The 13,384-nt window shown below is 33.2% G+C and overlaps 2 protein-coding genes across 2 annotated transcripts in view; both read left to right on the forward strand.

The window, feature by feature from the left end:
• LOC101497211 (integrin-linked protein kinase 1-like) overlaps nucleotides 1-753 on the forward strand; it is an 8,956-nt gene extending 8,203 nt beyond the window's left edge. The window contains exon 14 of the mRNA XM_004504146.4: nucleotides 474-753. Within this exon, the coding sequence (XP_004504203.1) occupies nucleotides 474-480 (7 nt within the window). The 3' untranslated portion in view covers nucleotides 481-753. The remainder of the gene's footprint in view (nucleotides 1-473) is intronic.
• A 3,829-nt stretch (nucleotides 754-4,582) lies between these two features.
• On the forward strand, nucleotides 4,583-13,384 carry LOC101497540 (uncharacterized). The gene is made up of 15 exons (XM_004504147.4): nucleotides 4,583-4,741; nucleotides 4,960-5,478; nucleotides 6,215-6,527; nucleotides 7,059-7,205; nucleotides 7,301-7,389; nucleotides 7,482-7,574; nucleotides 7,945-8,071; nucleotides 8,220-8,284; nucleotides 8,389-8,563; nucleotides 8,941-9,132; nucleotides 9,219-9,266; nucleotides 10,581-10,727; nucleotides 10,807-10,889; nucleotides 12,462-12,577; nucleotides 13,014-13,384. Exons 2-15 carry the CDS (start codon nucleotides 4,982-4,984, stop codon nucleotides 13,094-13,096), a joined length of 2,175 nt encoding a protein of 724 aa, XP_004504204.1. The 5' UTR covers nucleotides 4,583-4,741; nucleotides 4,960-4,981; the 3' UTR covers nucleotides 13,097-13,384.

Below are 13,384 nucleotides of genomic sequence, written 5' to 3' on the forward strand. Positions count from 1 at the left end.
TATATATATATATATATATATATATATATATATATATATATGCTAGTAATAACTACTAACAAGTTTGGTTAAAGTGCAAGATGATATTTGATAGAGTTGTGTTATTTAAACACACAAATCAAACCATACACCGTATATCAAACACCATATAAAATACATCAAGATTATGTGTGACAGGATTCGAAGAGAGAAAATTATTAAAATAAGCCTAAACCGTTTAGCATATCATGTCTGATGTCAAGTTTTGATGTCCCGAATTCTCTCTATTTGATATATCGTATTCTCACACTTTTATTTAGGTTGCACCTTTCTCTCGTCCCTTGTCAATTTTTCATGTATGTTACTTGTCTGGCCAATTTAAATGGATTTGAGCAATTCTTGTTGCAGAGATGACTGATATCATTGTAATACTTGTTAATGAACCTTTTCTAGCTGTCGTATAACTACCATTTCTGATATTTCAATATGTGCAGGAAATAAATAACACGACACCTCCAGAGCAAGAAGGAGATAAAGATCAGAGTTGGATCATCAAAACTGATTTGTGAGCATCATGTTGATGTAATGTTAATAGCCATTGCAATCAATTAATAACTTCAATATAAGCTTGAGCACGAAAATGAATTTCCACGGTTCCAACACTGTTCTCTGTCTACTATAGGGTCTGGAACAGATCCTCTCTGTAAAATGTATCATAATCCACACACAGAATATCTATTCTGATAAATTTTCAAATAAATAATGTTTTCTATACTTTACCGTAAAAAAAATGTTTTCTATACTTAGTAGGCGCCTAAAAAATGTGCTGCAAGTTTGAAAAGTCTACTTACTATTTGTGACTTTTTTGCACAAGGAACTCCAATAATGTATTGTTGTAACTCTACATTAACTTCATGCAGTGTATCAAATCATGTGGGAGGAGTGGCTTTTGTTTTCGGTTGTTTTTACATGAATTGACACCAAATAATAACAAATAGACCAAATGGTTTGACTATGGCTAATAAATTTCAGGTAAAGATGAATTGTTTGTGAAAATTTGAGTTTGAATTCTGATTGGAATAATTATTTGTCGAACTTTGCTTATCTGCTACCTTTCCTTTGGGAGCTGGAGAGTTAAGGCTAGTGTTTGAAGAATCAGACATAACCGGCTGGTTGAATTGAGAATCGGTTGAACCTAGAATCAGTCTCTCTACCAGTTGGTTCATTGCCAATCGGTTTTAAGTCTATTAAAATTGGATTGAACTACAATTGGTTCAATAGACTCATTTTTGTATTGTTGTCTTATTATTTTTATTTTATTTTTATTATTTATTAGTTATTCAGTTTAACCGTGGTTCAACCGTGAGTTAGAAGTCTCTTTGGTTCAATCTCTAATCTAATTTTTAAAAATTAGTTAAGAACAAAACCAAGTACTAAACGAGGAAAAGATAGATAACAAAGAGGGTGCAAATAGATAATTCGCGTCGAAGATATATGTTAGACTTTAACTTAAATGTTTATGAATAAAAGTAACAAATGGGTAAATGACAACTACTTTTGATTTAGTAAAGAAAAACTAGTTTTTACAGGCCTATTTTTTGCTGAACAATCATGGATTTTGGAAAAGAAAGAAAAAATACAAGGCCATTGAAAAGCCATATCAAAAGCTCTATATATATTTTTTGGCTCTGTTCTCGTTGGATCGAGATTGGTGATAGTGATTCTGCCACCAAGATTAGCACATGTACTAAAGAATGCACTAATTATGATAGAATAATCCATAAATCCATTCTAGTATATAAAAAATAATACAATACTGGACCTAATGGAAAATATTTTAGTGTTTCTTTAACAATCGTGATTAGAGTTTTTTTGCTCTCCAGTGACACTTTAACATAACTTTACAAGTTTTTACTACCTGAACAAGTTGTAGGACTGATTTTCAGTTTGGTTGATGGAGTGAGCGAATTAATCTTTAGTTACTCATCCTCCAAACTGGTAATTCATATAATTCGAAATATATTCTCCTCATTTTTTTTCTTTCTTTTTCTCCCTCCTCTTCACTTTTCAATTTTGGAGAAGGATGTATATTGGAGATGATCCTATTTCGAGTAGGGTAACCACATTTGCTTTCCTTCAAATGAACTTGGCTTTAAATTTTGGTTAAATTAGATCTCTTTGCACTTAGCAATAATGAAACCAAATTCTTATCTGATTTCTTCCAAGTAGTGGATTTAGTCCATTTTTTAATTTCCATGCATTTGAAATATAAAAATCTATAAACATCCTACTTCTTTTTTAACCCTGACTTATAAGGGTGTTAGCGGATTAAATTGGATCAATTTTGCAGGGAACAATATCTGATTCGATATGTTTTTAGTTTTTATTCAATTATTTGATTCTAAAATTTAATCCAATCCAGTTAAATTTTTTTCGATATTGCTACCCACATCTCCTTTCTATTACCCACACCCCTTAATTTTTTTTTTTTTAAAACAAAATACCTAGAGTGTCTTTGTCTATTAATAACATTATTAATTCATACATAAACTCAATTTATGTTAAGTGAATTCAATTTACGTACGCTTCACGTAAGATCACATTTACGTGAGATCACGTGAAATGAGTTTACGTCGGTGTACGTGAGTTGAGTCGCGTAAGTGTACATGGATTGAGTTCACGTAAGTGTACGTGAGTTGAGTTCACATAGATGTACGTGACTTATGTAAATTCTTAAACTTCATTAAATATCAGAGCCGATCCAAGGGTAAAGCCGCTAAAACAAGTGTCTAAGATTCATCTTTAAGAAAATTTATATCATTAAGTTTCACAAACACATTTTTTCACTAATAAATCTCTCAAAATTGTATCAACTAGCAATCACCAAGAGAAATTATTAGTTGTTTTGATAAATTTATTTATATCCTTTTACGATTAAATAAAAATTTCAACTCTTTTTTTAATTTATTTAAGTGTAAATAGTATGATTCATATTTTTGAATTTACATTTATATATTAAATTATTTATTAAATTAATATAATTAATATTGTATGATATTTCTTTTTACAAGTAATAATAATGTCAATTGATTTTAATATTTATTGAGATAATGTTAAATTTATATAAGATTTTATCGGTTTTAATTTTAAGAATATTAGAATGTGAGGTATTTTTATTAAATAAAAAAAATTGACACTTTTTTATTAAATAAACTTTTTTGTTTTTTAGGGAGGCCTAACGTATTTGCATGTAAGTGAACTCAATTCATTTACACATATGTGAACTTAGTTCACGTACATCTACGTAAACTTAATTCACGTAAACGTAAGTGAATTCAAATCACGTATACATGATCTCGATTACGTAAATAAAGCTACGTAAATTGACTTCACGTAGGTACACATAAATTGAGTTTAGGTAAACATACACATACGCGTTCGTGAATTCAGTTCACGATGTGTTATAAATGTTATTAATAGATAATGACATTTTATGTATTTTGTTATTATAAAAAAATTGAAGGTGTGAGTAGTAAAAATAAGGGTGTAAGTAGCAAAATTGAATTTATTTTGGCTTTAATTGAATTGGTTTTTGATTTTGATTATTGTCTCTAAATATTTTGTTTTATATCTTTTATCACCATGAACGAGGGTTCCTCTAAGCATAGTAGGCTACACTAGACAATACATTGTGAAGGTGTGTTTTATTTTGTTTTGATCAACAATATCAAACCTCATATAAAATAGAATTTAATAAAAAAAATCATTTAATACTAAATGTGTGTGAATACTGAAAGCTTATGTATCAATAATATTATTTTCAATTAGATTTTGACATCGATTGATTTGCATATTAGAAATGGAAAACCAATCTAATTCATTAAAACGCTTACTTTTTACTTTTTGATTTCAAAATGTTTAAATATGCTTTGTCTTTTATATATATATATAAAAGCTTATATAATCTTTTAACTCTTTGTAATTTTTGAATGTTTTCTATCCTTACAAATATATAATTTTTATTTTGCTGTTAGTATTTTATTTATCTTAAAAATTTGTTTTAGAGTGAAATTAACTTTTGTAATATATAGAAGGCTAAATTACATTCGTGGTCCCTTAACTTTAGTTTCATGTAACGTTTTAGTCCTTTATCTTTTTTTTTTTCGACTTGGTCCTTTATTTTAATTTTAAGTGACAATTTGATATTTTATGTTTTAAAATTTCAAGAATGATATCCTTTTTTATACAAAAATTAAAAAAAAAATCAATCAAAACCCATAAAATTAATTATATTCTTCAATATAATACAAATTTCACCAATTTCGTAACACAAATCTTCAAATAAACTCATATTTTCATATTTTATTTGATATTTTTAGGAACAAAGAACTAAATCGAAAAAAAAAAAAAAATAAAAGACTAAAACGTTACTTGATTAAGTTAAAGGACCACGATGTAATTTAGCCTATATAGAATAAGTCAATTACTTATTCATGTTTGACAAAGCCTATGCGATTGAATTGAGTTAGAACACTTGAGAAACAAGCCAAGAAGTCGAATGAAGTAATATAGGAGGCGGCGGTTATATAGTCTTGAATTAAAAGGGTAAAAAATGAAAAAGACGTCATTAGTAAGGATAAAATCGTCAAAAAACCCAATCCCCCTCCTCACACCTAAAACCTCTCTTTTCTTCTTCTCTTCTCCGCTCTCCCTGGTGCCGCTTTTCCTCCATCACTCTTCATTTTTCACCTAACTTATTCTAGTAAGCTCAATCATCACCATCTCAATCACTTCTCTCAATATCATTTTCCATATCCGCTATTTTCTCCAAATTAAATAGACATATAATTGATATTATAATAATAATAATAATAATAATTAAATATATTTATTTATTTATATTAATGTGATCGATACTTTAGGTCCTTGTTCTATTTAGAACCATAACAACTTTGATGCACTTTTTTTTTTGTTTTGAAGAGTATTATTTAGCTTCACTACAATGGCTTCAAGAGCGATTTTGAGAAGAAGAAGAACAAGTTTCATTCATCAATACTTTTACACTTCATCATCTTCGATTTCATCTTTTAACTCTCCGCTACGTGTTATCGGTGCCTATGGAATCTCACCCTACAAACACGAATTCTTCAATTCTTCTCCTGGTTTGGAACAACATGATGTTCGTCGATTCGCGAGTTTCCGTGACGGTTTTTCGGGATCGAATGCTTCGATAGGTGTGAGGTGGTTGTCGCAGTCGACTTCGGCTGCGACAGCGAAGAATGACGAACCGGAGAACGATGACGGAATTGCGAAGAAGAGGAAAGAAGCGTCTCCTGAAGAATGCGATCAGGCGGTTGAAGGATTGACTACTGCGAAAGCTAAAGCTATGGCGAAACGCTCGCAAGAATCTCAGAAAGATGTGCAGAGTATTTTGCAGCGAGTTTGGGCTACGTTTTTGGGGATTGGTCCTGCTTTGAAAGCTATAGCTTCTATGAGTAGGTCGGTTTCTCATTTTCCATCATGTAAATTTCTCACTTAGTTACAAAAATGATATGTTTTTAAATTGCAGTTGCCAATTTTTAAAAATAATAATTGTAGACTCTCTATGATTTCGAAATGCAATTGCGCGTGTCTTGTGATTATGGATATTGCAGATATTATATGTTATGGTTGCAAATGCTGTTATAACAATTACTGATAGTTTATGATTTTAAATTGTATTTAGGGTTGTCTTGTTTGCACTCGGAGAAGTTTTTAGTAGCAGTTTCAGTGATGTTGTAATCATTGAAATGGCGGAGGTCTTATGATTTTAAGTTGTAGTTACAATTGTGTTGTGAATGTTGAGAATTAGAGATTAAGGTACAGAGGGAAGGGGAGGGGAGAGGAGGGAAGTAGAGATATGTTTCGTTCAAGAAAAGGGAGGAGAGAGATTTTCATTAAAAAAGTGTTTGGTTTAAGGTGAGAGGAGAGATTTTAAATGATTTTTAAGTGTATTTAGCCACCTCCCCTCCTTTCCAAATCCCTCCAAAATGGAGGAAGAGCAAAATGAGCTTTAGGAGGGACTTTGCTCCCCTTCATCTACCCCGAACCAAACACACCCTAAAGATTGCGTACTGCTGATGTGGCTGCAATTTGTGGACACTTAGATAATATAATATTGCAGGCTGCAATTTGAAACCATAGTTTATGCTTGGCGATTTTGACTTTTGGTTTTTGTTAATCCTTGGTGCTGCAGAGAGGACTGGGCTAAAAAACTTGTTCACTGGAAAGGGGAGTTCATATCGACGTTGCAGCATTACTGGTTGGGTTGTAAACTGCTGTGGGCTGATGTGAGAATCAGTTCCAGGTTGTTGTTGAAGCTTGCCAATGGGAAGAATCTCTCTAGAAGGGAGAGACAACAACTGACTCGGACTACTGCTGATATCTTCAGGCTAGTTCCCGTTGCAGTTTTCATTATTGTTCCCTTTATGGAATTCCTCTTGCCAGTGTTTCTTAAGGTATTCCCCAACATGTTGCCATCAACATTTCAAGACAAGATGAAAGAACAGGTAATTGCTAAGAATGTTTTTGCTGTTTGTCCATTCTCTCTGTGTATTACCATTTGCTCATAATAAATTGAGCATACAAATGCTTACACGACAATTCTTCTCTCACCTCGTGTTGAAAGTGTCAAATCATTCAAGATTTTTTTGTACCATTTCATCTGTTTCCCAGGGAAAAGTAAATAGTATAACTAAGCTACTGCAATCTCTGTCCCAATCAGTATTGGTGGCCTTATGCAGAGGACAGCTCCTGAAGATTAGTATCAACATAACATCCTTTTTTTCACTAATATGCATCTTCAGTTGCTAATTATACATGACTACGTGCTAATATATGTTCTGTTTTCTGGTAGCCACTGGTAGTGCATAGTGATTACCTTTATTGGAAACTATAATGTGATATCATCAATAATATTGGTATTAACCAGTTTATATAAAAACAGTTTGTGTATTATTAATCTATGCGGTTGTGATGAATGCATGGGATTTTCATTGCCCGTTGTGGGGATTTGTGTGACTTAGTTGCTAAATTTGTAGGAAGCATTGAAAAGGAGACTCAAGGCAAGAATAGAGTATGCAAGGTTTCTCCAGGATACAGTCAAAGAAATGGCAAAAGAAGTTCAAAACTCCCGTAGTGGAGAACTAAAGAAAACCGCTGAAGATCTTGATGACTTTTTAAACTTGGTTAAATATTCAGCTTAAAGGATCCTTTATCAATATTTTTTCTGAATTATCTTTTGTTTAGATTGTCATATGTTCCCTTTCTTTTCGTTTTGCAGATTAGAAGAGGTTCAAGTGTCTCTAATGAGGAAATTTTGGGTTTTGCTAAGTTATTTAATGACGAGCTTACTCTAGATAATATAAACAGGTTAGTCTCGTAAATCTGTTTGACTTCAATATGGTTTTTTTCTGTGGTTGTGAGGTGGTATCATGATCTTATTGTGTCTTCATTGTTTGTAGGCCCCGATTGGTAAATATGTGCAAGTACATGGGTATCAGCCCTTTTGGCACTGATTCATACTTACGTTACATGCTACGAAAACGTCTACGGAGGTAATGTGCATTTTTCATTCTAGTTACTTTTTATAACATTTTCCTTTACTTTCTGATTAGAAGTCAAGATTTTACTGAATTTTTTTTATAATAAAACCTGGAAAGTTTTAAGAAATTTCTCTGATAAGAAAGTCCTTTGTTATTAGGATTAGGAAGAATCAATATAACTTGTATCCCCTTAATATTTTACAAATGAACACTGTTGCAAACTGCTATAGTGTGCTACAGTATTCGTTTCAAGTGTAATGACTATGATTCACGTCACAAGTGACAAAAACTCAACAAAAGGTTTACTTTTCTCCTTGGTAGATACTTAAATTACAACCCACTCTGCAACCTCTTGTTTATGTTTACATCCCCTTTTTCTCAGTATTAAGGAAGATGATAAATTGATTCAAGAAGAAGGTGTAGATTCTCTATCAGAAGCTGAACTCCGGGAAGATTGCAGAGAGCGAGGCATGCTTGGGTTGCTTTCTGTTGAAGAAATGCGCCAGCAGGTTTTTGTGTCGTGAACAATTCATGATTATTTGTGTTATATTGGAGTACTGGATCTGCATGATGATATTGCGACATCAGTTTTCACGAAAATCAATTGTTACATACATTTGTATTTCTATTCTAAAATGTGTTAACTTGCCTGTACAGCTTCGGGATTGGTTGGACTTATCATTGAATCACTCTGTACCATCATCTCTTTTGATACTTTCAAGGTAATTTTAGCAAAGCTCCCTTGTTGGTAACAAATAATTAATACCTTAAAAATAAGGAACCTGCTGGATATGCTTTTTGAAATCTTGCTTGATGAACTTCATAGGGCATTTACTGTGTCTGGGAGATTGAAACCAGAAGAAGCTGTACAGGCTACAATTTCTTCTCTCCCTGATGAGGTTGTAGATACTATACAAGTTACGTCTTTACCTTCTGAGGATTCTGTCTCAGAGAGGCGGAGGAAACTGGAGTTCCTTGAAATGCAGGAAGAACGTATTAAGGTAAACTATGGAATTTCAATATTTCATACTCTTTAGAAGGTCTTTTGTTTCATTAGGATGACAAAGTTGTTCTCTCTTATCAGTTTTTGATATTTGCTTTGGTTCATGTGACAAGAACCTATAAAAAATAGTAAATAATCAATTTTATAAATAGAATATTTTTTACATTTTGTTGGAGATTATTATTCTATTTGAGTCCCTAATAATAACAAGGTTAAAGAAGAGAAGTTTCTGGTTTTGATGTGCAGAGTTCACCATAAAAGTCATTTTCTAGGTTTTAAGACTTCATATTAAAAATTGGTAACTTTATTTTGAATCAAGATTTCATGGCACTAAAAACTGTGATAAATAGTATAGTATTTATAAATAAAATGTAGGAGGAGGAAGAAAGAGAGGGGGTGGAGAAGGCAAAAATGGAGACCGATTCTAGTCAAGAAGATAAGGCCTTGAAAGAAATGCATATTTCAACGGCAAAAGAAGCACATAAGCTTGCTAGAACCAGAGCAATTGAAAACAAAGAGCAGCTGTGCGAAATTAGTCGTGCATTAGCTGTTTTAGCTTCTGCATCGGTGAGAATTTAATGTTTAGAACTCTCAATTGCTACAATTCGTGAATTATTTTTAATGCATGCTTATGTCTTTTACTGTGATGGCAGTCTGTAAGTACAGAGCGTGAAGATTTTCTAAGGCTAGTTAATAAAGAGGTAATTTTGGAACTCTTAATACTTGTCATTTTCTTTTTAATCTTCTATATATTGTCTTTAATAGATAAAGCTTCTGAATGCTTCTGAATAGGCACCCCTAAATCAGCTGGTGTTTTTCTCTGTTATGTTATGTTACAGGGTGGATTTAGAATTTCACATATTAAAATTTTTGTTATTTAATTTTTAAAGTTGGCTAACAACCTATTTCATTCAATTTTATGTGTTATATTTTAGAATTTGGACTTGGGTGTAACTCAACCCCAAGAGCTAGCTCATGCAGTAAGGCTTTACCCCTTGCTTATAACCTCTCACCCACTAGTTAATGTGGATCTTCAACACACACCCCTTTCATGCCCAAGACTAGACTTTTGGAGCGCGTAATTTGTAGGACTGGACATCTTTAGGTGGCCCAACAATGGATCTAAATAGACTTTGATATCATCTAACATTTTGGGTGTGGGCTTAACTCAATCCCAAAAGCTAGCTCATGGGGTGAGTGTTTCCCCCCACTTATAGCCACCATCTCGACCATATGAAAAGTCAATGTGGGATCTCCAACATTATATATACATCAACAACCAAGCCTTATCCCACTAAATAGGGTCGGGTGCATGCCTACATGGATCAAACAACGTTATTACGTTCTATCATATAGCAATATCTCTATCCAATTCATTAAACTCTAGGTCTTTCTTAATAGTTTTCTTATAGTTTTTCTAGGTCTCGCTTTGCCTCTAGCGATTTGACTACTCTTCTTATGACTTACTCCTTACTACAAAATCACCTAAACCGAGTGTCGGCCATCTTTTCTACAATAGGTGCTGCTCCAACTTCCTCTCAAATGTTGCCATTCCTAATCCTACCTTGGTCACAACTTCAACCATTGTGCCTAGGCTTCCCTTTAACTCTACGAAATGGGTGTGACTAAGTTGATTGAACGATAGAGTTTTTGGGGGAGAATCTCATTTCGACCTCCATAAAATACACTCTTGACGAGAGACAGAAAACTTTAAACCAAGACCGAAGCACCCTAGCAAATATTAGTCCTATAGCGGGTCCAAATAACCTACACTTGTGGGCTAGTGAGCAATAATTCTTAAAACAACTCGTCTGTGACATTATAAAAAAAAACCCTTCATTTTTAACAGCAAGTGAGGCAAATTCTATTGCAGGTGTGGTACATGCCCCAATGATCATAATGTGCCTTTGATCACGTATGACCACTGTGATGCTGTAGTTTATCACATTCTTTATATGTGTATTATAAAAATTCCATTTGCCACCCTCATCTTTGGCTGTTTTGTATGCCTACAGATAGAACTCTATAACAGCATGGTAGAGAAAGAGGGTTCAAGTGGTGAAAAAGATGCCTTTAAGGCATATAAAGCTGCTCGAGAGGAACATGAGCATGCTACTGAGTCGGATGATGGGGATAAGGTGTCATCTGCACTCATAGGAAGAGTAAGAACCATATCATTTATCAAGTCTTCGAGCAAAGCTAGAAACAAATATATCACTAATGAATTTGAAATTATGTCAGGTTGATGCTATGCTCCAAAATCTTGAGAAGGAAATAGATGATGTGGATGCCAAAATCGGTGACGGTTGGAGGCTGCTTGATAGGTTTGTACTTGCTCTTCTGACATTGGTCTTTAATTTTTTTAAGGGAAATGCAAGGGCACTTGTTAAGAAACCAAATGTAGAAAATAAAATCTTAGATGTTGTGTAATTCATACTTTAGAATTCCAAAAAGTGATATTTTTCACTCAAAACTTGTTTTTTATTTCCTTTTTTGGTTGCTTATCAAGTGCCCTACGAACACTTGTTAGCATGGCCCTTTTTTTTAATAGGGGTCACAAAGGTGGTCTATGAGCATCTAAGGAAGAAGAGGTAGGCTTAAGTTTAGTCAAAGTGGCTTGGTTGTGATGGATCTATGATCAAGTTTACCTTAAATGAACTTGGTGCCACTTGAGCATAGGCTCTTTGACACTGTGCTCTTTATCAGTCGTGATTTTATCCTTACCGGCTTACCCTTTTAAATCTCTTTAAAGTGAAATATGTGGTTTCATGAGGCATTTGCATAAATTCAGTTGAGTCAAACTGTGATTGTCACTGGAAGCTTAAATGTACTGCTTCTCGTGATTTACTCCCTCCGGAGTTAATTATAAGAAAAAAATTGATCAAATTTTGCATCAATGCATTCCCAATAAAAAAAATTAATTATATTGTTTAAATTACCCTCCATGACTACTAAATTGGGTTATTGGAAATATAAAAAGTCAAATTAAATGAGTATTTTAGAGATTCCATTATTAAGTGGGAGTGAAGTTAATTTTTGTTGTATCTCATTGCAGAAAATGAGCTAATTTTGCTTATCTTTCAATTTGGAGGGAGTACTAAATAAGAGTCATTTGATTTAAGTGCTGTTGCTTACATACGGTCATTAGTTGGAATTTTTTTTTAGTATTTTTCTATCGATGGTTTTATGTCACAGAATAGTCTTGTTGTAATTGATGTTCTTACTGGAGAACAAGTCGTTCAAGCAAAATAAGGTGATTACTGTTGGATGGAATTTGGGGAAAGACATTGTAATTGCTTGAGAGAAAGGGACCTTTCTTGGTCAGATTCTGAAATTTAGTGAGAATGAGCATAGTGTTGCACTTGTACAACATACTCAGGGAAATGAGTAAAGAAAGAATTCAGCGACTTACCACCAAAGATACCATGTGTATCTTTTTCTGCTGCTTCTGTTATTCACATAGCCACCAACTAGAGCTCTTTCTATCATGACTTTTTACGATAGTTAATAAATTTCGCAGCCGGGCATTGCTTTGCTGTGCTTTATTATCTACAAAAACATAGATTACAGTTTGGTTCATTAATACTAGGGGAATTATATAACTTGAATATATTTTTCCATTTTGATTGTGATATACGGTGCTGACATCTGATGGCCAGAGGAAAAATAGTTTTTTAACACACTTTCCATGTTGTGACACGATCAATCCAAATGGGAAGAATTCATTTCTACATGCTTAGTTAAAACTAGTTTGGGATGTCATGGTGTGACATTTAATTTGACATGATAAATTGTACATTTTCTTGTTTAACACTCATTCAAGTCCTGAACTTTGGTATAATTTACGTTTACAATGAATTACTGTGCAAAGATTGAGAATTTGGCCGTTTTTGCAGAGATTATGATGGGAAAGTAACTCCTGAGGAGGTAGCATCGGCTGCAATGTACTTGAAGAATACATTGGGCAAAGAGGGCATTCAAGAACTCGTCAGCAATCTTTCCAAAGATAGAGGTCTTTATCTTCTCTCTTTTCAAGCGTCTAGCATTTGTTAAATCTTATTAATGCTATATTTTGTTTGCTGTCAAATGCATTTTCAAGAGATTGTTCTTTGTATACGCAAATTAAATGCCCATGAAATTCTCACGGAAGAATTTCTTTCTTTCTTTTTTTTTTTTGCTGAAATTGTCACGGAAGAATTTCACCTGCAAAACAATAGATGTCTGAACAGTATCTAGATTACAATGTCTGGGCATATAAAGTCTCAGCCTTCTCCCCCTATCCCTTTCCTTCTTTAGGGTGGGGTGGAGTGAGGGAGAGGCATCTTTGGTTTAATAGTGTGGGTACAATGCAAAATTTCTCTGAATTTTATATCCAGTAACCATATTTATTAAAACTGTCATTCTTTATCAGTTCATGAATACAATAATTATTTCTTTTGTTGGTATAGATGGAAAAATACTAGTGGAAGACATAGTTAAATTGGGCAGTTGGAGGGAAGATGGTCATGCAGCTGAAGATGAGAGACCATGAGGATGAGGGTATGATCCCTCCCTCACATGACTTCCAGATACAACTTATTTTTATTCCATGCTACAAAAAATGTGGCGCAAATATATTTTAGGCCATTCGAAATCTCTGTCATTGATTTTGTATTCATGTATTAATATTAATAAGTAGTTCAAGTGTAGTAGTTGGATGAAAACGAAGTGTGCACAAGCTTGTAAATTTTTGACAGCTGATCACTCAAATATACTCGCATTTACACATGATAGTTAAGTTAATCAGTTCAGGTACAAATGAGAAGTATTAATTTTAGTA

The sequence above is a fragment of the Cicer arietinum genome, chromosome 6 (assembly GCF_000331145.2).
Source record: "Cicer arietinum cultivar CDC Frontier isolate Library 1 chromosome 6, Cicar.CDCFrontier_v2.0, whole genome shotgun sequence".
Lineage (NCBI taxonomy): Eukaryota > Viridiplantae > Streptophyta > Magnoliopsida > Fabales > Fabaceae > Cicer > Cicer arietinum.

Coding starts and splice junctions, on each gene's coding strand:
- LOC101497540 (XM_004504147.4), top strand. CDS start 4,982: ATGGCTTCAAGAGCGATTTTGAGAAGAAGAAGAACAAGTTTCATTCAT. Junction 5,479..6,214: donor GCTATAGCTTCTATGAGTAG/GTCGGTTTCTCA, acceptor TTGGTGCTGCAG/AGAGGACTGGGCTAAAAAAC. Junction 9,133..9,218: donor CTGTTTTAGCTTCTGCATCG/GTGAGAATTTAA, acceptor CTGTGATGGCAG/TCTGTAAGTACAGAGCGTGA.